General features: G+C 41.6%; 1 protein-coding gene across 3 annotated transcripts in view; it reads right to left on the minus strand.

The window, feature by feature from the left end:
- Positions 1 to 1,666: 1,666 nt before the first annotated feature.
- Positions 1,667 to 24,325, minus strand: part of SESTD1 (SEC14 and spectrin domain containing 1) — an 85,346-nt gene continuing 62,687 nt past the window's right edge. For all 3 annotated transcript variants that reach the window (XM_038751396.1, XM_038751394.1, XM_038751395.1), the window contains exons 11-18: positions 16,704 to 16,898; positions 15,958 to 16,072; positions 13,918 to 14,077; positions 9,624 to 9,705; positions 8,140 to 8,262; positions 7,344 to 7,535; positions 6,317 to 6,438; positions 1,667 to 2,876 (exon numbers count right to left, since the gene is read on the minus strand). In XM_038751396.1, the coding sequence (XP_038607324.1) occupies positions 2,747 to 2,876; positions 6,317 to 6,438; positions 7,344 to 7,535; positions 8,140 to 8,262; positions 9,624 to 9,705; positions 13,918 to 14,077; positions 15,958 to 16,072; positions 16,704 to 16,898 (1,119 nt within the window). In that variant the 3' untranslated portion in view covers positions 1,667 to 2,746. The remainder of the gene's footprint in view (positions 2,877 to 6,316; positions 6,439 to 7,343; positions 7,536 to 8,139; positions 8,263 to 9,623; positions 9,706 to 13,917; positions 14,078 to 15,957; positions 16,073 to 16,703; positions 16,899 to 24,325) is intronic.

The following is a 24,325-nucleotide window of genomic DNA, read 5'->3' on the forward strand; positions in this document are numbered from 1 at the left end:
CAGAGTCCTGTACTGAGGAAGAGCACAATGCAATATAGTGGTAGACAGAATCTCTGTCCTCAAGGATCTTACAGTCTAAAAGGGGAGACAAGACATTGAAAATAGATTACAATTAGAGGAAGCAACCAAGTATAAAGCTATATACATAAGGACTTCTCATAAACTTGTCTTTGCACAACCCTTATGTTCCTCCAGGGTGGGGAGAGAGAGAGAAGGGTCAGAGACCAGATTTCTTAGACTCTAGACAATACGCAGAAGCGCTCTTTGGTAACTCTCTAGAATATACCCAGAAAACCTCAATTCCTGGGAATATCCCGAGTGAACCAGGATGAAGGGTAACGCATAAAATAAGCTCCTATACGACTGTGATACCCTTCTTTTCCACTTTCCCCTCAGCCCAAACACTAGCTGTTGGTCTTCTTTCCTTACCTGGATCTCTGAGCATGTGTAGTAATCTTGGATTTTTTTTTTTTATGGTCTCTGTTAAGCCCTTACTAGGTGCCAGACACTGTACTAGCAGCTGGCACATAGTAAGCACTTAACAAATACCATAATAATAATAAGTGCTGGAGTAGAGACAAGACAAGTTGGTCACAGTCCCTGTTCCCTATAGGCCTCATAATCTCAATCCTCATTTTACAGATGGGTTAACTGAGGCACAGGAAAGTTGTGACTTGCCTACGGTCATAGCCCATACAAGTGGTAGAGCTAGGATTAGAATCAAGATCCTGTTTCCCAGGCCCATGCGCCATCCACTAGCCCACACAGCTTCTCATTTTCCTTTTCTCTATATTTTCTGAACTGATAACCATCCCGATCCTGCACTTCTGACCTGAGTACTATCTTACTATATCTTGTTAACCAATTACACCTTGAGACCTTAAGTGAAAACCTCTGGATATTAAATTTTCCAATTCTCCCACAGCCCAGTTCTCATTATACCACGTCCCATTTCATGGCCACCTTATCTACTTAATCTTAGCTCTGAACAGAATATAAACAGTAGTGTGAAAAATACATTTCCTTTTAGTAACACCTTTAACTTGAAAAGCTGAAAGTGCTTACCGTATAGTCATAATATCTGTAAGATTGTTGGTGAGGCTGAAGATGTGCAGTATTTACCCCTATTGCAGCTGGGGAAACTGAGGCAAGAACAGCCAGTTAAATGTAGGACCTAGGCCTTCTGGATTCCAGTCCTCTTCTCCTTTCATTAACAATTCTCCCTCTTGTTTCACAAAGTTTATGGATAGATATGGGTGCCTTGATTTAGAGTTGTATTTTAAGAATTTAATCTTCTGAAAACTCTTTGGGGATAAATTTAAATCATTTGTCAGGGGGGTGAGCAAACCAGCTACTATTATACAAACTAGCCCTCACAATGGAGACAGTGCCTATAACTTCCCACATGATGAGACACATTCTTCTTATCAGGAGGAGAGGTGCTAACAGATCTCTGTGTCTTTCCTTGACTTTGCTTTGCATTTATGACTTGGGTCAAACTGTTCTAGAGATTACCAAGATGATTTCAAAATGATTTCAAACTATTTAGAATTAAGTATTAGAGAACCAACGCACCTCATGGAATGTCAATCACTGAGGAGGGTCCCGTGGAAAAGAGCAAGGAATATTCGACTCATTAGAAATCATAATCCAGCAACAACTTCAATTTAGTTCCAGAAGAATTATATTTATAAGGAAAATTCAAATCAAATCATTAAAAAATGTTTTTTCCAAGTATTTTCAATAGGAATAAATAGAAACAATGATTTGGGACATATCAACTGAAAAAAGCAAATATAACTGTCTTTTTTAAAGTAACAAGAATGATACATTTTTATCATTACAGCCCGCCTTCCACCCCAAGCACAGTATTCTACTCACACAAAATCCTTAGGGCTCTGCAGCAGAATTGGTTCTCCATTAGCATTTTTCCATCACAAACACATTTTGGTTTATCACATGCACGGTTACTTAACTGTTTTCTTGGCTATAATACATGCACAGAGAAAATACCGTGGTTCAACTAATAAACAGATGTCCACCTAAAGAAAAATCCAATCCAGACTATGTCCCTTCAAAATCAGACACTGGGAGAGAGTGTAAAATGGCAAATTTAAATAAGAGTTTAAAAACATGTTTTTTATTATGCACAGTGGCTTTTAACACATTATTAATACAGATAGGAAAATGGCTTTAATGGATATGATTGATCAAAGATCTTATGGGTTGGCTGCATATTGACAGGATTGAAATAATCGAGCCTGAAAAATCACAAATTAACATGAGATGGATGCCACAGTATACAGTCGGTGGGGGAGGGGGTTTAAACCTACTGCCTAAAGGTACTACATCACCTGGGGAAAGATAGGGGGAAAAACTATTATATATATTATATATATGTATAGGGAACTTCTACACTTTTATTAGCACCATTCAACGCTTATGCCAGCTGGTCATTAAGGAACTGACAGATCCAGTAAAGCTTGAGAGCGAATTTTCAGTGCAACGTTTATAGTTCCTTTCGGTATGGCATTTGGAGTCTATGGTTTCATAGCATATCGAAGAATTATGCCTGGATAGATGCAGAGCGTTAACACAGAGAGAGTAATGTCTACGGGGAAGGAATGAGGCTTATATTGGCTGTGAAATGTACTTTAATGTAGACCGTCAAATGCTGTAGTATGCCGCCGACATGCTGGGTGATAACACTCGGGAGTCTTGTCAGCTATGAGAAAGGTCCGATCTATTAGCTGTCTATGGACGCAGCTTCTGGTTGTCTGAGTTGTTGTCTTTTCAGGCTAACTAGTTTCATCCTCTCTCTGATATGTTCTGCTGTAGAAGCCATGTCGCTTGGACTCCCAAAATACTGTTCATTTCTAAAAAAAACAAAACAAAAAAACCAACAAAAACCAAAGAAAAGAATCAGTTTAACTGTTCACATGGGAAGTAAAAAAATAAAAAACCAAAGCTCTAGAAAGGAAAATGTCTATCTACTGGCACTTTCATGAATGGCACTTGGTTTTCTAAAGAATCAGAATGGTCTAGTGAAGAGAGGAGTCACAGGACCTGAGTTCTAATCCCAGTTCTGTCACTTGTCTGCTGTATGATCTTGGGTGAGTCACTTCACTTCTGTGGGCCTCAGTTACTTCATCTGTATAATGGGGATTAAGACTTTGAGCCCCATGTGGGGCAAGGACAATGTCCAACCTGATTAGCTTGTATCCAGTGCTTAGAACAGTGCTTGGCACAAACAAGTACCATAATTATTTATCTCCTGCAGTACATTACAGTGTCTGGCACATAATAAGCAGTTAAAAAATAGCATTTAAAAAAAAAAAAGAATGAAAATTGGAAAATGTCCTGGTGAGTCGGAGCAGGGGGAGGTAAGCTGCCATTTGTGGCACAAGAAAGCATTTTTGCTTCAGGTTGAAGACTTTAAAGAGGGAATGCATTTTGGTCTGACTTACCAGAAGTCTGACTGGTCAGTAAAGAATATACAAGTTTTCCTCACTAGCCTTGGTTTTCCAGCTGGGATTTTGAGTATTCACGTTTTATATTTTATAGACCATTTCGGCTTCTTTCCCTGACAGAGGATGGACTAGCCATTGTTTTCCATGACTGCATATTATATTCTATTTGATATTTCAAGTCATCAGTTATTATCCCTGGATTCCCAGCATGTTGGCATAGCTCCCAGTACTGAAGCTACATAAAATAATTTCATAGGACACTGAATATTCAACCCTTTTTTCTTAGTGGTATTTGTTAAGCCCTCACTACTTGTCAGGTACTGTATTAAGCGCTAGGGTAGATACAAGCTAATCAGGTTGGATACAGTCCATGCCTCACACAGGGCTCACTGTATTAATCCCCATTTTACAGTTGAGGTAACTGAGGTCCAGAGAAGTGAAGTGATTTGCCCAAGGTCACAGAACAGACAAATGGCAGAAATGGGTTAGAACCTATTATTTCCCAGTGCTTAGTACAGTGCCTGGCAAATAGCAAGCACTTAACAAATACCATTATTATCATTATTATACCCACCGAGGGCATGTGTGATATCTTTTCCGTCTTTTGTAGGTTCACCAAGTACCTAGTACAGTGCTCTACGCACAGGAAACTTGATAAATGCTGCTGCTGATGTAATATCCAGCAATAAATTGTACTGGACTCTCCCAGGTGCATAGTACAGTGCTCTGCACATGGAAAGTGCTCGATAAACTCCATCGATTATAGTAACACTGAACTTTCATTCATCACTATAACTTCTAGAGAAGCAGCGTGGCTCAATGGAAAGAGTACGGGCTCGGGAGTCAGAGGTCATGGGTTCTAATCCCAGCTCCACCTGTGTGCTGTGTGACCTTGGGCAAATCACTTACCTTCTCTGAGCCTCAGTTACCTCATCTGTAAAATGGGGATGAAGACTGTGAGCCCCACGTGGGACAACCTGATCACCTTGTATCCCCCCCCACCCAGTGCTTAGAACAGTGCTTCACACATAGTAAGCGCTTAGCAAATGCCATTATTATTATTATTATTCTAGAAAAGTGAACCATTACAGCAAGCTAACAATACACCTAGTTCTCCTATAACATGGAGCTTGGGAGAGTAAAATATAACAGAATTGAAAGACATGTTCACTGCTCACAATGAGTGCACATGCACACAACCATTTCTTCCAATACCACTCCACACTGTAACCAAAACAAGCTTATTCCATAACAGCATTACTGCCAAAATGCACAGCGAACCAAGTGTATTTGAAAAACTGTCTCACTTCATCATCCTATCCATAGTACTATGAGGTAACCTTAGAAAGCCTATTTTTGATGGTCACAAACTTTCTCCCACTTCACCTGACGTGACCACAGCAACAATAGTTCCTTACCCTATCTGTTCCATGAGCCAACCTTGCTTTGGTCCAACAAAGTTTCTTTTTGGAAATCCACGTTTGGTGAGGTAAAGCCTTATTACCCATAAATACGGACCTGACCTTTACGAGGCTTGAAATCAAGGAGAGAGACCAAGACATGAGCCTAAAATGCCGGCATGCTTATATCCATTGTTGGATTTATTTAGTAGGATACTGGGTGAAGACATGTAGGAGTTAAAGTGTTTTGGGGTTTGTGAAGGTTTCCTGAAACAGGTGGAGTTTATGGACCAAAGATGACGTGATGGTGAGGTTGAATGGTGGGATGGACAGAAACTGAGGTGAATAAAGGGGCAGAAGACATGGTTGTATCAATCGGTCGATCAATCAATTGTATTTAATGAGCACTCACTATGTGCAGAACACTGTACTAAATACTTGGGAGAGTACAACTTGTTTAACAGAGATGGTAGACACACGGAGAAGCAGCACAGCCTAGCTGAAAGAGCATGGGCATGGGAATCAGAAGGACCTGGGTTCTAATCCCGACTCCATCACTTGTCTGCTGTGTGACCTTGGACACGTCACTTCACTTCTCTGTGCCCTAGTTCCCTCATTTGCAAAATGGAGATTAAGACTGTGAGTCCTATGTGGGTCAGGGTCTGTAGCCAACCTGATTATCTTGTTTCTATCCTAGCGCTTAGTACAGTGCCTGGCATATAAGTAAGCACTTAACAAATACCACAGTTATTATTATTATTACTCCCTGCCCACAATAAGCATATGATCTAGAAAGGTTGTATAAGGAATTGTCGCAACAATTCTGCTGCTTGGAACAGCAGGAAAGGGAAACGAATGAAATGTGATCCATATGGTCTGCATGCTAAGGATGGAAATGGTCACACATGTACACCAATCAATCAATCAACTGTACTTACTGAGCACCTACTGGGGGCAGAGCACTGTTCTGAGCACTTGGTAGATGTCTTTTATGTCTAGCTTCATGAAAATGAGATTATAACTTTCTATATGAGATTACAGTAGAGTATGAAGTTGGAGTGAAAACCCAATGCACTAACAAATGTACAAATGAGCTTTTTCATGAGGGAACTTTCATGGCTTCGTTTCATAATAAAGAGTTTTCATGTGTGGGAATAATATAGTACAGCTAAATTTTATTTGCACAGCATTTTTACTAGCCCACTAAATTTTCAACAGCCCACATTTATCAATGTCACAGAAGTAATATATTAGCTATCCGTGAGCCTCCACTGCCTAAAGAGATACTCTCCTCACGTCTGGGCTGGATTTTACATTTTTATCATCATTTCAATTACCCAGTTAGGTTCGGACTAATTTGGACAGGACTGCGTAAAAAATAAATCTCTCCTCTTGAGAAAGATCTTCCGAGAAGAATGTTAAAATGATATTCCAACAATACCGTACCCATCAGGATAAACTACGGGTATAGTTAATCTGTCCAGTAGCGATTTCCCAACTGCTTCAATTTCATCAAATTGCTCCTCATCATTAATAGCTTCAGGCTGTTCTGGACATTCTTGCAAAATCTGTAACAAACAAAAGGATGAAATGAATCGAAGGTGACAGAAGTGGACATCCCACTTCTGCAATGTTAATACTCTACATTCTTTCTTTGAGCACCTTTGTGTACATCATGATGCAAGATCTAAGGTACCGAAGAAAGTGATTCTTGCAGCCCCAACCAAAAAAATTGAACGATTAACCCACACCGACAAGATGAGAGTGTTGGGAAAGTGTGCAATGCATTTTATACCGGACTTCTGTGGGATGAGCTCTCCATTCTTATTTTTTTGTTGCTCACTGGGTGTGATATTCACCTCACACTCAACCCCACAGCACTTATGTACACAGCCATTATTTATTTTAATGTCTGTCTTCCCTTCTAGACCATAAGCTTGTTGTGGGCTTATCGACTCTGTCGGAAGGAAGTACCTGGGTTCTAATCCCCGCCCCCCGCCACTTGTCCACTGTGAGACCTTGTGCAAGTCACTTTACTTCTCTGTGCCTCAGTTCCCTCATCTGTAAATGGGGATTAAGACTGTGAGCCCCAGGTGGGACATGGAATGTGTCCAGTCAGATTAGCTTTTATCTGCCCCAGTGTTTAGTAGCGTGTCTGGCATATAGTAAGCATTTAACAAATACCATTAAAAAACCGGCACTGCACAAACCATGAGCACTGTCATCGAATGAGTTTATTTACTTTCTAACTAAATCCATCAACCAGCACTATTTGAGAGCTGACCAACTGCAGAGCACTATACTCCATATTCAGGAGCATACAACAACGCTTCGATGAGCTTACGGTCTAATTTAAGTACCTCAAAACAGAAGGGAGAAGAAGAGAATGCATTTCAAATGGACTACACGTTTTCGCTTTTCCCGCAAGATACACCGCCCTCTTGGAAAGCCGTAAGTCCCCAAATCTTCTAACCTTTTCCGCGGTTGAATGGAATGCAATAGTCATTTCCAACCTATGTACCCTCTCTTCAGACGCAATTGTAAACTGCTTCCACACCCTGTTCAGCCTCGGAAGTGTGTCGCCTGAGGACCGAGAGGTGCATCGCAGAGACTGGCATAACACAACTGTAGCCTGAAGCAATTGTCTCCCATAGTCATAAGTGCTCTACAAAGAAAACAGAAAATAACAAGCGACTCAACCCATATTGTGTAACGGGCTAACCCCAAACCAAGAGAAACAGAGTGGCCTAATGGAAAGAGTATGGGCCGGGGAGTGATAGGACTTGTGTTCTAATCGCACTTCTGAGTGATCTTGGGTAAGTCATTTTGCTTCCCTATGCCTCAGTTACCTCATCTGTAAAATGGGGATTAAGCCTGTGAACCCCATGTGGGACCTGGACTGTGTCCAAACCGATCAGCTTGTATCTACCCCAGCCCTTAGAACAGAGCCCGTAGTTATTATTATTATTACTATCCAAAGTGCTAGACCGTGAGCCCATTGTGGGCAGGGACTGTCTCTATTTCTTGCTGAATTGTACTTTCCAAGCGCCGAGTACAGTGCTCTGCACACAGTAAGCGCTCAATAAATACGACTGAATGAATGAATGATGAAAACTCATATTTTAGCAAAAATGTCTATTTCAAATGGAACCGGTATCTAGAATAGCACCATTATCCTCTTGGAGCTTGTAAATGCCTTATAACCATAAAGAAATGATAAGCTGAAGAAGAAAAAAATGTTTGTGTTGAAAAAGTAATGGATTCTATACCTGTGCAACATCAACAAATTTTCGATGCTTTTCCAATAAGACTTTGGTTTCCTGAGCATCATCTCCTAGTCTGATGTGAGTCTTAAGTAGTGCATCCAGAAGTTCACTCAGCCATTCCACTGCCTTGACAGAAGAAAACAACAGAAGTTGGAATTAGTAAATTTAATGACCGCATGAGAAATCTGTTTTTCTACAAGGTGTACTCGCAGAAAGACGAGTAACACGTTCACAGTTTGCCCACCTCTCCTATCATGTCTGTCCATACCATCACTTTCCGTGCCTGCCAAGACCACAGCCTTGACACGTTCCTTGACTCCTCCCTCTCCTTCAAGCCCCACATTCAGGCTGTTGCTACTTCATTTTCCTTCCTCCACAACATTTCCTGGTATCTGCCCCTTCCTCACCAGCCAAATGGCCACTACACTGGTCTGGACACCTTCCTTGACCACTGGATCGGCATCTTGGCTGATCTCCCTGCCTCCTTTTTCAGAAGGACCTGGGTTCTAATCCCGGCTCTGCCACTTGTCTGCTGTGACACTTTGAGCAAGTCACTTCACTTCTCTGTGCCTCAGTTACCTCATCTGCAAAATGGGGATTAAGACCGTAAGCCCCATGTGAGACAGAGACCGTGTCGAACCTGATTTGCTTGTCTCCATCACAGCACTTGGTACAATGCCTGGCACACAGTAAGTGCTTAACAAATACCATAGGTAAGTTAAATTAATTAAATTGTCGACTGACCAGTTAAAATGAACTCACCGACTCTTACTTCATCTCCAAAGTTGAAAATGAAAGCAAGTGTTCTTTAACATGCAAATGGCTTCAAATCAACTTCTAACTCTTACAGAGCTAAAAGAAGAACAGTAAATAGGCCTTGCTTGCAACGAAATGGTGAGAAATGCTAAGAGCAGAGCAGCTGCTGAATTCTGATCAGAACCCCATTCGTTATCTGTGACCAAAAGACTCTCTTCCAGGGAAGAGAGAACCCCTTAATGCTTATAGCATCTTCCCCTACAACCCAGGCTGCACACTTCGCTCCTCTAATGCAAGCCTTCTCACTGTACCTTGATCTCATCTATCTCGCCACCAACCTCTCGCCCACATCCTGCCTCTGGTCTACATCACCCTCCCTCCTCATATCTGACAGTTTTTCTCCCTGCCTTCAAGGCTTTACTGAAGGCACATCTCCTCCAAGAGGCCTTCCCTAAGCCCTCCTTTTCTTTTCTCCCACTCCCTTCTGCGTCGCCCTGACTTGCTCCCTTTATTCATCCTCCATCCCAATCCCACAACACTTATGTACACGTCTGTAATGTATTTACTTATATTAATGTCTGTCTCCACCCTGCTCTGGACTGTAAACTCTTTGTGGGCAGGGAATGTGCCAGTTCATTGTTGTATTGTACTCTCCCAAGCGCTTAGTAACGTGCTCTGTACACAGTAAGCGCTCAATAAATACGACTGAATGAGTGATAGGTCCTCCTTACCTGGGCCGCATCTTCTTCACATTTAAATAGCTGAACCATCTGCAGCATTTTTAACCTGCGCACATCTACCATATCTTCACACCTATAGAAATCCAACAGAGGAGACGACCCTTCAGATTGACGGCAAACCAATATTTGAATAACCCCCCCATACCTGGCCTATAGGCTCCACTAAGCAAGAGAAGCAGAGACGTGAAGCAGCATGGCCTATTGGATAGAGAACAGGCTTGGGAGTCAGAAGGCCCTGGGTTCTAATCCCAGCTCCATCACCTGTCAGCTGTGTGACTTTGGGTAAGTCACTTCACTGGGCCTCAGTTACCTCTTCTGTAAAATGGGGATTAAGATTGTGAGCCCCACGTGGGACAACCTGATTACCTTGTATCTACCCCAGTGCTTAGAACAGTGCTTGGCACATAGTAAGCACTTAACAAATACCATCATCATCATTATTATTATGATTATCTGCAAAAAGGGGATTAAAACTGTGAGCCCTCAGTGGAAAGAGCACGGGCTTTGGAGTCAGAGGTCCTGGGTTCAAATCCTGGCTCCGCCAATTGTCAGCTGTGTGACTTTGGGCAAGTCACTTCACTTCTCTGGGCCTCAGTTACCTTATCTGTAAAATGGGGATTAAGACTGTGAGCCCCCCATGGGACAACCTGATCACCTTGTAACCTTCCCAGCGCTTAGAACAGTGTATTGCACATAGTAAGCGCTTAATAAATGCTATTATTATTATTATTATTATGGGAAAGGGATTGTGTCCAACTTGATGAGCTTGTGTCTACCCCAGCGCTTACTACAGTGCTTGGCACATAGCACGAGCTTAACAAATGCAATTTTAAATGAAAAGAGAGATAAAGCCAGGCAAAGAGACTATTTAAGTGTTCATTTAGCCATATTCCTCCTGTACTTTTTTGCTGTGGTTCCTAGTGGGCATGGCTGGCATATATGTTGTAGATTTGTACTTCCCAAGCGCTTAGTACAGTGCTGTGCACACAGTAAGTGCTCAATAAATACAACTGAATGAACTGAATGAATGAATAGTTAGCAAGAAGAAGATAAGCTGTTGGAGTTGGTCCAAACTCTATTCCCCATGAAACTAGCAGGATCCACGGCAGGGCTCTGCTACAGCATCCTACCATGTGCCAGAGAAGCAGCCTGACCTAGCGGAAAGAGCCCGGACCTGTGGGTCCAAGGACCTGGGTTCTAATCCCGGCTCCACCACTTGCCAGTTGGGTGACCTTGGACAAGTCACTTAACTTCTCTGTCCCTCAGTTTCCTCATCGGTAAAAAGGGGATTCAATCAATCAATCAATCAATCAATCAGTATGGCGTAGTGGATAGAGCCCGGGCCTGGAGTCAGAATTTCATGGGTTCTAATCTCGGCTGTGCCACTTGTCTGCTGTGTGACCTTGGGCAACTCACTTCACTTCTCTATGTCTCAGTTACCTCATCTATAAACTGGGGATTGAGACGGGGAGCCCCACGTGGGACAGGGACTGTGTCCAACCCAATTTGCTTGTATCTACTCCAGCGCTTAATACAGTACCTGGCACAGAGTAAGTGCTTAACAAATACCATATAATATTTTTTTAATTTATGGAGCACTTACTGCATGCAGGGTATGACACTAAGCATTTGGGAGAGTACAACAGAATGGGTAGAAAGGTTCCAGGCTCACAAGGAGTTTACAGTCTAGAAGGGGAGACAGGCATAAAAATAAATTATGGATGTACACATAAGTGCTAGAGGGCTGAGGTGAATATCAAGTACTTAAATGGTACAGATCTAGATCACAGGGACCTGTTCTCTCTACTAGACTGTGAGCCCCTAAACATGACCTGTTTAACCTGTATCCATCCCAGTGCTTGGCATGTAATAAGCACTTAACAAATATATTATTATTAAAAACTACCAAGAAAAGACTAAAGAAAAAATTAATGGACTAGACCAGCAAATGCAGTTGTTAAACCAAATGCCTGGTACGGAGTAAGTGCTTAACAAATACCATTAGAAAAACCCCCAAAACAGATGTTAGTACTGGTTGAGGGCCTATGTAAATCTCTACTGGACCAATCAGCATTGTAAGATTTAACAATAAAACATGAAGACTCTAATTTCACTACAAAAAGCTGATGACTGACACACCAAATTTACTCATTGATGTTTTATAGAAATCTCTATTGGACCTACCAACAGAGCAGGAGCTTCAGCAATAAAATATTGAGTCTCGTTAACACTGTTTAAGAAACGGGATAGATTTTAAACTCCATTCCCCCAAATAAAGCGAAATCATCGATAGCATTTCATTTCCCAAAATTCAATGTGGTCACTGAGGGTGGTGAGCCCGACTGGTGGTAGCTTTGATAGTCCTCTCTGAGCCAGCCTCTCCCTTTATTACCACTTCAGGATTCTTGCCAGCCTTTATTCCCTCATCTTCCATTATCAGTTCTCCCCCTACTTTCGTTGCCTTCCTCACCCCATCTCCTCTCCAAGGTAGAACGAAGGAAGACATAACTATCAGCCATTGAATTAGCCCCTAGGAAAGGGGTTACTAGATTTTTAAAACAGTTTTCGACAGCCTAAAAGTCAGATCTGCTTCTAAGGCAAAGGAATCCCAACCAACTATTGGAGGGTGTTTCTCCCAGGAGGGATTAGGAGAGCTTTGTGCTGGTAGCTTTTCTTCTGTTTCCCTGTGAATCCCCGTGAAAATTCCAGGGAAGACCCTGATCCACCCTGCTTCCGTCTACTGTTCCTTCTCTGCCAGCAATGCTGCAAATGGATCCATACTGCATTCGAGAAAGGGAACAACCACTTTGTAAAGCTGCCTCTAAAAACGACCAGTCTTGGGGAGATGGCCAAATATGAGGATCGTTGAATATAAAGTAGGATTATCTTCAGGGTACCATGCAATAACAGGATTAGGGAGATAAGAATTGCTTGTATGGGTCAGAACCAAGTTTAGGAATTCTGCTATCCCTTCCCCAAATAGGTTTTTATCCTTTGCACTATAACGTAGCTTCGAACTAGGTTCCTGAGCAGTCAATCAATGGCATTTATTGAGCGCTTACTACATGCAGAGCACCATATTAAATGCTTGGGAGAGTGTAATACGACAGAGTTAGCAGACACACTCCCTGCCCATAATGAGTTTACGGTTTAGGGCAATCTGGATTTTCTCTTATTTTTAACATGCCGAGCCAGGGTCCACATCCCTAATTCGGCCACAGTCGAAACCTCAGCACTGAACAGTGCTTAGGAGGGTAGGACTTCAGTGTGGCTCAGTGGCAAGAGCTCGGGCTTGGGAGTCAGAGGTCCTGGGTTCCAATCCCGGCTCCACCACTTTTCAGCTGTGTGACTGTGGGCAAATCACTTAACTTCTCTGTGCCTCAGTTACCTCATCTGTAACACGGGGATTAAGACTGTGAGCCCCACATCTCCTGATAACTTTGTATCTACCCAGCACTTAGAACAGTGCTTGGCACATAATAAGCGCTTAACAAATACCATAATTAATTAATTAATCTTCTTACTCCATTCCTCACTCTTCACTCCTGCCACAGGTAAGAGCTTGCTTCCCAAACAGCTCTTTCTCCCTCTAAACACCTCTCCCCACTTCCCTTCTCCACCTTCAGACGATAGGCTGTTTACTTTTACTTTTTATATATCTAAACACTGCTTTTGAGAATTCAAAATCAAAAACTACAATGAGTGAGTATTTTAAAATGGCCAAGAGGGTGAGGGCAATAATAAATTCACTTAAAGAGAAGGAAAGATGTTAGGACTTTTTTTTTAATCAGTTTTTTAATTTGGTACCCTCAAAAATGTGGCCAAATCAAACAGTATATTTTGAATATTTTGAAAATGATTGCAAAATGGCCAAGTTTAGAAAGACATCTGTACTCAAAATGACCGCGTAAGCACTAAAGTAACTGTCTGCGACAGGGATGAAATCCTAAAGACTTTTTTTCCATAATGCTGATCCAACACATCTTGCTCCCAATGCCATTCAATAAGGAAAAAAGAAAAACCCAAACACTCCAATTTGGCTTTTTTCATTGGTACACATCTGCCAAATTACCCAATGGGCCAAAGTTAAACGATGCCCTTGGGAAAAAGCCATGTGTAAATCTATTTAGTAAAAAAACATTAAAATCTTTAGCAATTATTCTTTTCTCTGTAAACCAGCCTCTTCCTTTAGGACATTCCGATTTTGATCAAGAGATCATTATGAAATACTATCTCTATCAATTAAATTCCCCTGTAGAAATCAACATTATCAGCTAGACTTTGCCTTTGTTTTCTAAGTTGCATATCTTCCATCACTCCTTGAATGTGGTCCACATTTTCTTTGTTTTCAATGGTTACATCTTTTCCATATGCCCAGGACGCTTGGTTAGAAATCTGATCCAAAAGACTTTGACCCTTTTCCCGCAAACCTTGCAAACCTATATCTAAAACAAAACAAAACAACACTCGATTAGGAGCTGCTTAATCAAACTGATTGTTGACAGTCCTTCTAAAACATGCATCTGATGAAAATACAGCAAGTCCTTATCAATTTAGGGGAGGAAAATTCCTCTTTGGGACTGAAGACAAGCACATTAATGAAAGAACTATGCTGGCAACCACATTTTGGAAGTATCCCCTCGGTCCATTCAAAAGATTTGGGCTAGCACAAAAGGTGCAGCGTGGCCTAGTAGAAATAGCGTGGGCCTGGGAATCAGAGGACTTGGGTTCTACTCCTGGCTCTGCCACTTACCTGCTGCATGTCCCTGGACAAGTCACTTAACTTCTCTGTGCCTCAGTTCCCTCATCTGCAAGATGGGGTTTCAATACCTGCTCTCCCTCTTACTTAGACTGTGAGCTCTATGTAGGACCTGATTACCCTGTACCTTCCCCAGAATTTAGTACACTTGGCACAAGCACCACAATTATTAGAAAGAACTAAATTAATTCTTGAGATTGGGATGTGCCTACTCCAGTTGCTATTAACTTAATGGCAGTCTATTTAGAATTTATGATTTTTTATTAAACTAACAGTGGAGAGGGGGGGCTCTTCTGGGTGAGAAAACTCACCTGAGATTTAGAGGGAGAAGGAAGGAAACGGGGAGAGTGAGAAAACAGAAAGGCAGAGAAAAAGACTCCCTTCTCACATACACACTTTCACGCGCTCCACACTACAGTCACAAAAACACCCAGAGATAGTTCCCTCACAGATAGCTGGCTCCAGCAGAAGAGGGACTCGGCCTCCTGCTAGTAGACATGGCTACTGCTTGGGCTAATGAGGGCTCTGTGGTGACTCGAGGGCAGCTCTCTAGGATTTCCAGAATAATGGTTCCATGGTGACCCTCCCAGGAACCATGGAGAGTGGCTTCTTGCCCGTGGCCTCGGCTCTCTAACCTGGAGCAAGGAGTCGGACCACCGATGGAGGTGGTGAGGGATTGGGAAGGGAGGGCAAGATGGCTATTTCACTCTTCCCTTTCCTGTGTGGCCCGCTATCCTCCATGGGCTGCTGCCTTTGGCCTTATAACAGAGCTGTATGTCCGATATGCTGCAACAGGGTATTAAGTTCCAGTTATGAGCAACTGATGTACACATAGCTAATACAGCTCTAGGCATGTGCTGAGCACTTTAGATGTCAATTATGAATTTCACCCTCCAAACCCCACCTCATTCCCCTCATTCTTCCCTTCTATTCCTTCATTTTATTTCCATAGAAACCTGGAATCTCTTGGAGGTTGGGCCTGGAAAAGATGGACAGATTTTTTTTTTTCCATTAGGGCCTTGGTCATTCTAGGAGACCCTGATTTTAACTGGCAGAAATAACTTTAAGACAATTGGATCCTACCTGAGAGGATCCAAAAGTCACCTCTGCAAGTCGACCCAGTTTGGGAAAATAACAGCTGAGGACCAAACCAAAGATCCTCTCGCAAGGTTAGAATAGGGCAATCGCAGAATTTATTTTATGGCACTTCATCTTTCATACGGACTTTACACAGAACATTTCACAGCCAATTACAGTTTTATTCTCTGCAGTGTGAAATGCCAGATTCTAGTTTATGTTCAAGGAAGCACCTGTAGGGATAACAGGGCAGGCGGGAAAGGCAAGGAAGCCAAATGAAGGGGAAGTTGACGGAGCGCTGGGGTGAAGCGGATGGCCAGCGTACCCCCAAAATCCCCTCCTGGGAACAAGACCCTTTCCCCTCACTTTCTCCCAAGTGGTCATCCCCTCGGAACAATTTATTCCATGTATATGGATTCACTGTCTAAGCAGAGGAATACAAAACACAATACAAACTTAAGCTTAGGCATTTTTTTTAAATCCACTTACCGACACTTTTCAGCTTCTCTTCCAGCAGTTTTAAAGTTTGCTGAATCGATGCTCCATCAGCTGGGGCTACGTCTACGCACAACATCCCTAATAAGCCATCCAACTGCTGAGACAACTAAATCAGATGGACACCAAAGAGATAACCTTCACATAATCAACATCTAATAGGTTTAATGATTCACTGAGGTACGTTTCTAAACTGCACTTGAAAAGGATGAAACAGGTAAAAGACAACCGAGAGGAATTAGAACACATTACCCAGTGAAGACATGGATGCATGAATCAGGGAGATGAATGGCTACTTCTGGAATGGCAGGCGGTAAAAAGTTACGGAGGTGCATACTCCAGTTTCCATTATGTTGGAAGTGAAATATTAATGAAGCAGTCATACTGGAGTAAGTCTACTATGTCGCAACACAAGCTCTCCCTAGAAAATTAGCTTGTATCTACCCCAGCTCTTTGCACAGTGCCGAGCACATTGAAAGCACTTAAATAGCATATAAACAATAAAAAGTGTTCAGAGTAATTTACTGCACCCAGGGTGTATCTAGTAAGTGATATATCGCTTCTCTTCGCCACCCACAAATGACTTTGCCTCTTCAGCATCATATGTATTAATATTACGTTGGACTTAAGTGATGAAAGGAAAAAAGGATTAGCAGGCATGCAAACTTGCAGGGGGGCAGTTCGGGTGCCTCGGTTGGAAAGTTGGCCACTTAAGCAGGTCAGTCCACAGGAAAACTTACATCTTGGGCGACCCCGTGGAACTCGAGAGCTGCCTGTAAGAGATTTTGCCGGAATTCCAGCTGACTGGCTTGCCGGTAACACACATCGCTGAGTTGTTGCTGCAGTGACTTCAATTCGACAAGGTCCTCCTCGTCCCCGGCGTTCAGAAGGGCTGCAATCTGCTGATTGAGCTCCACGTATACCGCAAACCATTCCTGCGGATGAGGAACAGTGATATCAATGAAGATTTCGATTTGCTTAGGCAGAATCAATTTATTTTCAACCCTTCATCCAGGCAAATGATCTTAACGTCCAGAAAAGAAATGCCCAAGGGAGAAAGTGCCAAAAGGAAACAAAACCTTTCTAAATTTAAAATTGTTTAAAAATAGGTCAGGTAATACACTGGAAAGTTATCTAGCTTTAGCCTCTGGCAGATGGTGTAGATAGAGCCTATTTATTCTACATTCATTTTCAGCGACATTGATTTCTTCCGTTTCTGTAAGAGGACACACCGTGGAATCTCTTGGGTTACACAGGTTAATGCAAAATGATTAGCTGAAATAGAACGGATATATTTCTTAAATGAACACTCCCTCCATTTTCCTCATGGCAGAGCTCTGAACTCTAAGAGCATTGGGTAGTGCTTTTTTTAAATGGTATCTGTTAAGCACTTACTATGTGCCAGGCACTGTTTTAAGAGCTGGGGAAGATACAGGGTAATCAGGTTGGACACAGTGCCTGTCCCATATGGGGCGCCTAGTCATAATCCCCATTTTACAGATGAGGGAACTGAGGCACAGGGAAGTTAGCATTCAGAAATTGAAAATGATTCAATTTTCATTCAGTTAATCGTATTTATTGAGCACTTAATGGGTGCAGAGCACTGTATTAAGTGCTTGGAAGAGTGCAATACAACGATAAACAGACAGTCCCTGCCCACCACGAGTTTAAAGTCTAGAGACGAGCTTACAGTTTAGAGATGTAGAGAATATCAGGTACCTCTCTACCCCCGCAGTTGGCTCCCCTGATGTAGTCCTCTAGACTCATGGTGGGCAGAGAATGTCCCATTTTTGATTTAATAATAAGAATAATAATACTGATAATAATGGCATTTGTTAAGCGCTTACTTTGTGCCAAGCACTGTTCTAAACACTAGGGTGGATACAAGGCAATCCAGTTGTCCCACGTAGGGCTCACAGTCTTAATCCCCATTTTACAGATGAGGTAACTGAAGCAGTTAAGTGACTTGTCCAAGGTCACACAGCAGACAAGTGGTGGAGTCGGGATTAGAACTCACGGCCTCTGACTCCCAAGCCTGTGCTCTTTCTACTAAGCCACGCTGCTTCTGGAGAAGTAGCTGCCCCAGGCTGGAGTAGAAAAACCAGAACATTCATTCATTTATTCAATGGTATTTATTAGGCCCTTCCTCTGTGCAGAGTACTATACTAAGTGCTTGGGAGAGCACAATATAACAATAAACAGACACATTCTCTGCCCACCATGAGTCTAGAGGACAACCTCAGGGGAGCCAACTGCGGGGGTAGAGAGGTACCTGATATTCTCTACATCTCTAGACTGTAAGCTCATCTCTAGACTGTAAGCTCATCTCTAGACTTTAAACTCATGGTGGGCAGGGACTGTCTGTTTATCGTTGTATTGCACTCTTCCAAGCACTTAATACAGTGCTCTGCACCCAGTAAGTGCTCAATAAATACGATTAACTGAATGAATATTCAGCCACCCTCAGCCCCCACAGGCCTTATGTACAAATCCACAGTTTACCATCTGTCTTATGGCTGGACTTTACGCTTCCCTTAGGTAAGAAACATGCCTAACAACTCTGCTGTACTGTACTTTTCCAAGAGCTTCCTACAGTGCTCTGCAAATGGTAAATGCTCAATAAATTACAGTAATTGATGGATTTTAGTCTCCCCTAATTTAACAACTAAGAACGGTGGCATTCAGAGTTCTTCATTCATGATGACAATGACTCTTGTTGGGAAGTCACATTATAACTTTTATTTAGTGAGATTCAATGTTCGGCCCTAAAGATTTGTTTTCCTTTGCTTTAACTTTCTTCTTGTGTGGAACTGATTTCATAGGCAAAACGCTGATCCTTCTAAAATCAATACAGAAACAAATTCTCCTGTTCTAATCTAAGGCTAAAGACAGAAATTCCTTAATAAAATGAATTCCCAAAGGGAGACATTCAGTTTTCAATTTTAAGGAATCCCTGCAATTCAATTTACGTTCTGCGTTGATCCACAGTTAAAGAACGATACACTTGCTATTTTGGTCTGGTCAGTTGAAAAGTTATGAATATTTCCAATATTCAGGGCTGATGTCAATTTGCAAAAAGAAAAACCGGGTCAAATACTTAAAAGGGCATGAGCAGAGGTGTCTGAGATCTTCCACCTAACAGGAGAGATTTAAGGCCACACAGCTTTGGGGCATCTCACTGTCACTGTGACCTTCCAAAGGCCACGGCACACATTTAAATGTGGCAGTGCTGCACCATCTATTGGTTGGAATAACAAATCCCTGGTTTAGGACTCCATTCCCAATTTTGTTAGCCAGCTGAGGAGGGCCGTATTGGCTGAAACTGTTTTCTCCTTTTTCAGATTTATCGGGGAATCACAGAGCTGACAGGGGCCTCAACTGACAGCCTAGCCCAGCGCCCGCTCTCAGAATTCTTAACTTCTCAAGTACCTTTCAAGAAAAACAAAAGAAACCACAGATAGTTTTTCTATCTTCAAAGGACTCTGGCAGGCTAAGCAGTTTTTCATCCTATAATATAGATAAAAATCTCTTTGCACGTGCCTATCCAGTGTGACTTGTAGAGTAATATACAGCTACAACGTGAATCAATGAAAGCAGGTTGCCCTGCCGAGAACCTTGGGCGTTTTGAACCAAAGCTGCTCGAAGGTTTTGCCTGAATTCCTCCCCACCTGGCATCTCACCTCCCTTTGACTTTCCCATCTTGTTTACTATTATAATTATTATTATTATTACTCAATAATAATAATAATAATACTGGTGGCATTTGCTAAGCACTTACTGTGTGCCGGGTACTGTATTAACTGCTGGGGTATATACAAGATAATCACAATCTTAATCCCCATTGCACAGATGAGGTAGCTGAGGATCAGAGGAGTGAAGTGACTTGCCCATAGTCACACAGCAGACAAGGGGTGGAGCCAGTTTTAGAACCCAGGTCTTTCTGACTCCCAAGCCAGTGCTCTATCCACTGGGATTCTTCCCTGCTTTATCTCACAAACACACCTTCCACACAAAGAGCCAATGTAGTAACTGGATCAGCTGAGAAGAAACACTATTGTATTGCAGGATTTCCCTTAAGCACAAACTCCAGGGACCTAACAGCCGGAGTGTTTTTTTCAGGGTTCCCTGAAATTCATCCCTTTTTAGGGAGTCAACATGGCAGACAAGTGGAGGAGTCAGGATTGGAACCCAGGGCCCCTGACTCCAAGGCCCAAGCTCTTTCCACTAAGCCATGCTACTTCTCTAGCACTTGGGAGTGTAGAGTACAATGGAGGTGGAAGAGACATTCCTTTCTCACAAGGAGCTTACAGTCTAAAGGGACTGCCATATGGCAATAGTGCACACAGAGCTTGTATTAAAAAAAAAACCTGGTAAGAGAATTACAGGCCAAGAAAATGTAATTATTCAAATTGGAGTTTACGCAGAATTAGCAAATGCTCTCACCATATATGCTGTGGAAGTTTTAATTAATGATTGTGCACCACAGGAACCCTACTTTAAAATGGGCTGATAGAGAATGGTACTACACGTAGAATTCTAAAAACCACTTGAGAATCCAAGTGTTTGCTAGTAAATTGAGTTTTCCTGAGCCTGTCAATCAGATAACCAATTAAATAGTTTGCAAAGACAGCTCAAACACTGGGAAATTACTAAATTCACTTTCTCGACAAAGTATACAAATAGATCTATATCTATGTAGCTATATCTATAGACATATATAGATATATAAACAAGTCAACCCTTCTAGAAATGAGGGATCATAATAATTGTGCAGAGGGGAATGAGCTTATGGTTCCATTAGCAAATATCTATACAGGGCCAATAAGTCAGTAATGCAGATACAGAATTGTGGATCCATGTTTGGGAAACGAATGTACTGGATATACGTGGCCTTTAAAGTTTTGACACAGTCTTACTATACTAAGCTTCCTAACACTTATACATCAATAGGTAAATATGAATATTTCCCCATGTCTGTATAAGTAAGCTTTTCTTTAAAACCACAGGCTAAGAACTTCATTCAGTACTGTATTTTAATTTCATACCTGATAATTATGGCACAGTCACAAATGCTAATAAATATTTTATCCCCAATTTGGAGCCATGTTGAAAATGGTCATTAAACCCATTTGGAAGTCTAAAATGAACTGTAGATAAATGCTAATAATAAACATAGATCTATATATTTCTACATCTAAGAATGTTTTTTCAAATATTCTTCACCCTTCCTCTGTAACACCTCTATAATATTGTGGTGAGTTTGGGAATTAACATATGCAGCCCTAGGGATTTTGGTAGAAAAAATTTAACACTTCTAATTTGGAACCTGGTGTTCCAAAGGCCACATAACACATAATAATAGTAACGGTGATACTTGTTAAGCGCTCACTATGGTCCAAGAACTGTATTAAGGCCTGGGGTAGATATAAATATGATAGATTTTGAAAACCAAACAATTTAAAATAGCTTCTACAAGGAGGTTATGTGGAAATGTGACTAGCTACAGAGTGCTAACAATTCTAATTATTTCAACTTTTTAAATCTATAGGATTAAAGAGACACTAATACCCTGCTTAAATGTCAATTGGGGATTATTTAAATAGGTTCAAACCCACTTTAGTGGTGCAATTTCAATAAATACTGCACTCGCTTACATTCCAAATTCTTCAAAGTTTTATTCATATTAATATATATCCCCCCTTCTGGACTATAAGATCATTATGGGCGAAAACATGCTCGCTAATTCTGTTGTACTGTGCCCTCCCAAGCACTTAGTAAAGTGCCCTGCATATAGTAAGCACTCAATAGATATGATTGATTGATTCAAAGGACAGAACTGAGAGGAAAGAATTGTTCATTTCTTTCAGTGTATCAGTTAGACTAGTGGGATTAATCTCTAGTATAAAACCCCTATTTCATCAGACTTCACTAACTCAAGAGCCTGGTGCAGTGCCAAACAACTTGAAGGATCTTCGGAAATGTTTGGTGATGACCATCATCATTAAATTGAGATGGGAAGTGACAGTGCACCTGGATATAGGAGACTAGGGGATGTGTGAACGTGGACGGTATATTCCATCGCCCAACCACCACGGTTCGTTTTTTTCAGAACCCCAATGATTTGTTTCCCAATTTTTCTTCTTTTACTCCTACTCAGCTCTCCTTTTCTGCCTTCTTCCTTACTGAGTCGTTTATACATTAAGAAAATGCAAATACACATTCAGCCCTTAGAACAGTGCTTTGCACATAGTGCTTCAAATACCATTATTATTATTATTATTATTATTATTATTAGTCATCCCCCCCTTATAACACTTCTTTTAGCACCTACTTAGCGAATTTTTGATCCTTGGTTTTTATTACAATCACACCATTTGGACCTGGGAAATGCATGTTTTATTATTTCGGAAGAGACATTATGCTTTGTTGAGCACTCTTTGGCTTAATACTGTTTTCATGGAACCAATTAAGGGTGCTAATCAAGGTCTGGCCAGATCTGAATTTGCAGTACAGAGATTTGATCTCTTTGAAGGAAAGATGCTAATAAACACACCTTAGGAAACCAAGCTAGAAAAGAGTCGGCATTTTTCCAGGCTCCCTCAAGCACAGAATCTAAAACATTTCCAAACTGGCTAGCACCCGGAAAGGAAATTATGGATTCTGTGTTTAGAGAGGCTAAGTCCCCTTCAGTAACAGGCTCAGAGAGCTTTATGGACCATAATTGAAGCTTACAAAATAAGAGCATCCAAGCCAACTAAATTCTGTGTTATGCCTTTGTGGCAGTTCGCTGATAACAAACACCTGGATTTTGGCAGGTGATTTTTCACTCTTTGGAGCAAAAATTGTAATCTTTCCACTGCATCCCTCTGATTACTGAATAGCATCTTTCGAGGACACGGTCTCTGCTAGGAAATTATATTGGCTTAATCCCAGTAGAATCATCTTTCCCATTCCACAGCCTCGCAACAATCTGGAAAGGTTACTGGTGTGATCCATACGTTTTTCTCCAAACTTAAGGAACTAAAGCACTTTGATATTACAGATAAATTTAAACCTACTTTCAAAGGAAAAAAAGTCCTACAGCAATAGACAGCAGAGCCAAACATGTCTGTAATTTATTTATTTATATTAATGTCTGTCTCCCCACCTCTAGACTGTAGCTTGCTGTGGGCAGGGAATGTGTCTGTTTTTATACTGTACTCTCCCAAGTTCTTAGTACAGTGCTCTTCATACAGTAAGTGCTCAAGAAGTACAATTGAATGAATGAATGAAACATCTTCCTTTAATCCATCACTGGTAAGTTTTGAGCACCACTATGTGCAGAACACTGTACTAAGCACTTGAGAGAGTATAGTACATTAAAAGACCAGAAATGAATTCTTGGCCTAATATTAGACCAACCCTAATAAAAAGTATGGTATTTGTTAAGCACTTACTATGTGCCAAGCACTGCACTAAATGCTGGAGAAGATACAAGCGTGGCTCAGTGGCAAGAGCCCTGGCTCTGGAGTCAGAGGTCATGGGTTCAAATTCCAGCTCCACCAATTGTCAGCTGTGTGACTTTGGGCAAGTCACTTACCTTCTTTGGACCTCAGTTACCTCATCTGTAAAATAGGGATGAAGACTGTGAGCCCCCCATGGGACAACCTGATCACCTTGTAACCTCCCCAGGGCTTAGAACAGTGCTTTGCACATAGTAAGCGCTTAATAAATGCCATCATCATTATTATTATAATACAAGCTAATCAGATTGTCCCATGTGGGGCTCAGTCTTAATCCCCATTTTACAGATGAGGTAACTGAGGCACAGAGAAGTTAAGTGGCTTGCCTAACGTCCCCCTCTTCATCCCCCCCTTCTTACCTCCTTCCTTTCCCCACAGCACCTGTATATATGTATATATGTTTGTACATATTTATTACTCCATTTATTTATTTTACTTGTACATATCTATTCTATTTATTTTATTTTGTTAGTATGTTTGGTTTTGTTCTCCGTCTCCCCCTTTTAGACTGCGAGCCCACTGTTGGGTAGGGACTGTCTCTATATGTTGCCAATTTGTACTTCCCAAGCGCTTAGTACAGTGCTCTGCACATAGTAAGCGCTCAATAAATACGATTGATGATGATGATGATAAGGTCACACAGCAGATAAGTGGCAGGGCCAGGATTACAACCCATGACCTCTGACTCCCAGGACGGTGCTCTTTCCACTAAGCCACGCTGCACCCTAGTAGTAAGGGAGTTCAAAGGCCCAGGTCTTTCCATCATTTTAAGAACCCCTAAACGCAAGAGGAAAATTTGCAGAAGGTGCAAGTAAGAAATCAATATTCCCCTGGTGCTCTGCAGGGCAAAAGCCATAAGA

The sequence above is a fragment of the Tachyglossus aculeatus genome, chromosome 9 (genome assembly GCF_015852505.1).
Source record: "Tachyglossus aculeatus isolate mTacAcu1 chromosome 9, mTacAcu1.pri, whole genome shotgun sequence".
NCBI lineage: Eukaryota > Metazoa > Chordata > Mammalia > Monotremata > Tachyglossidae > Tachyglossus > Tachyglossus aculeatus.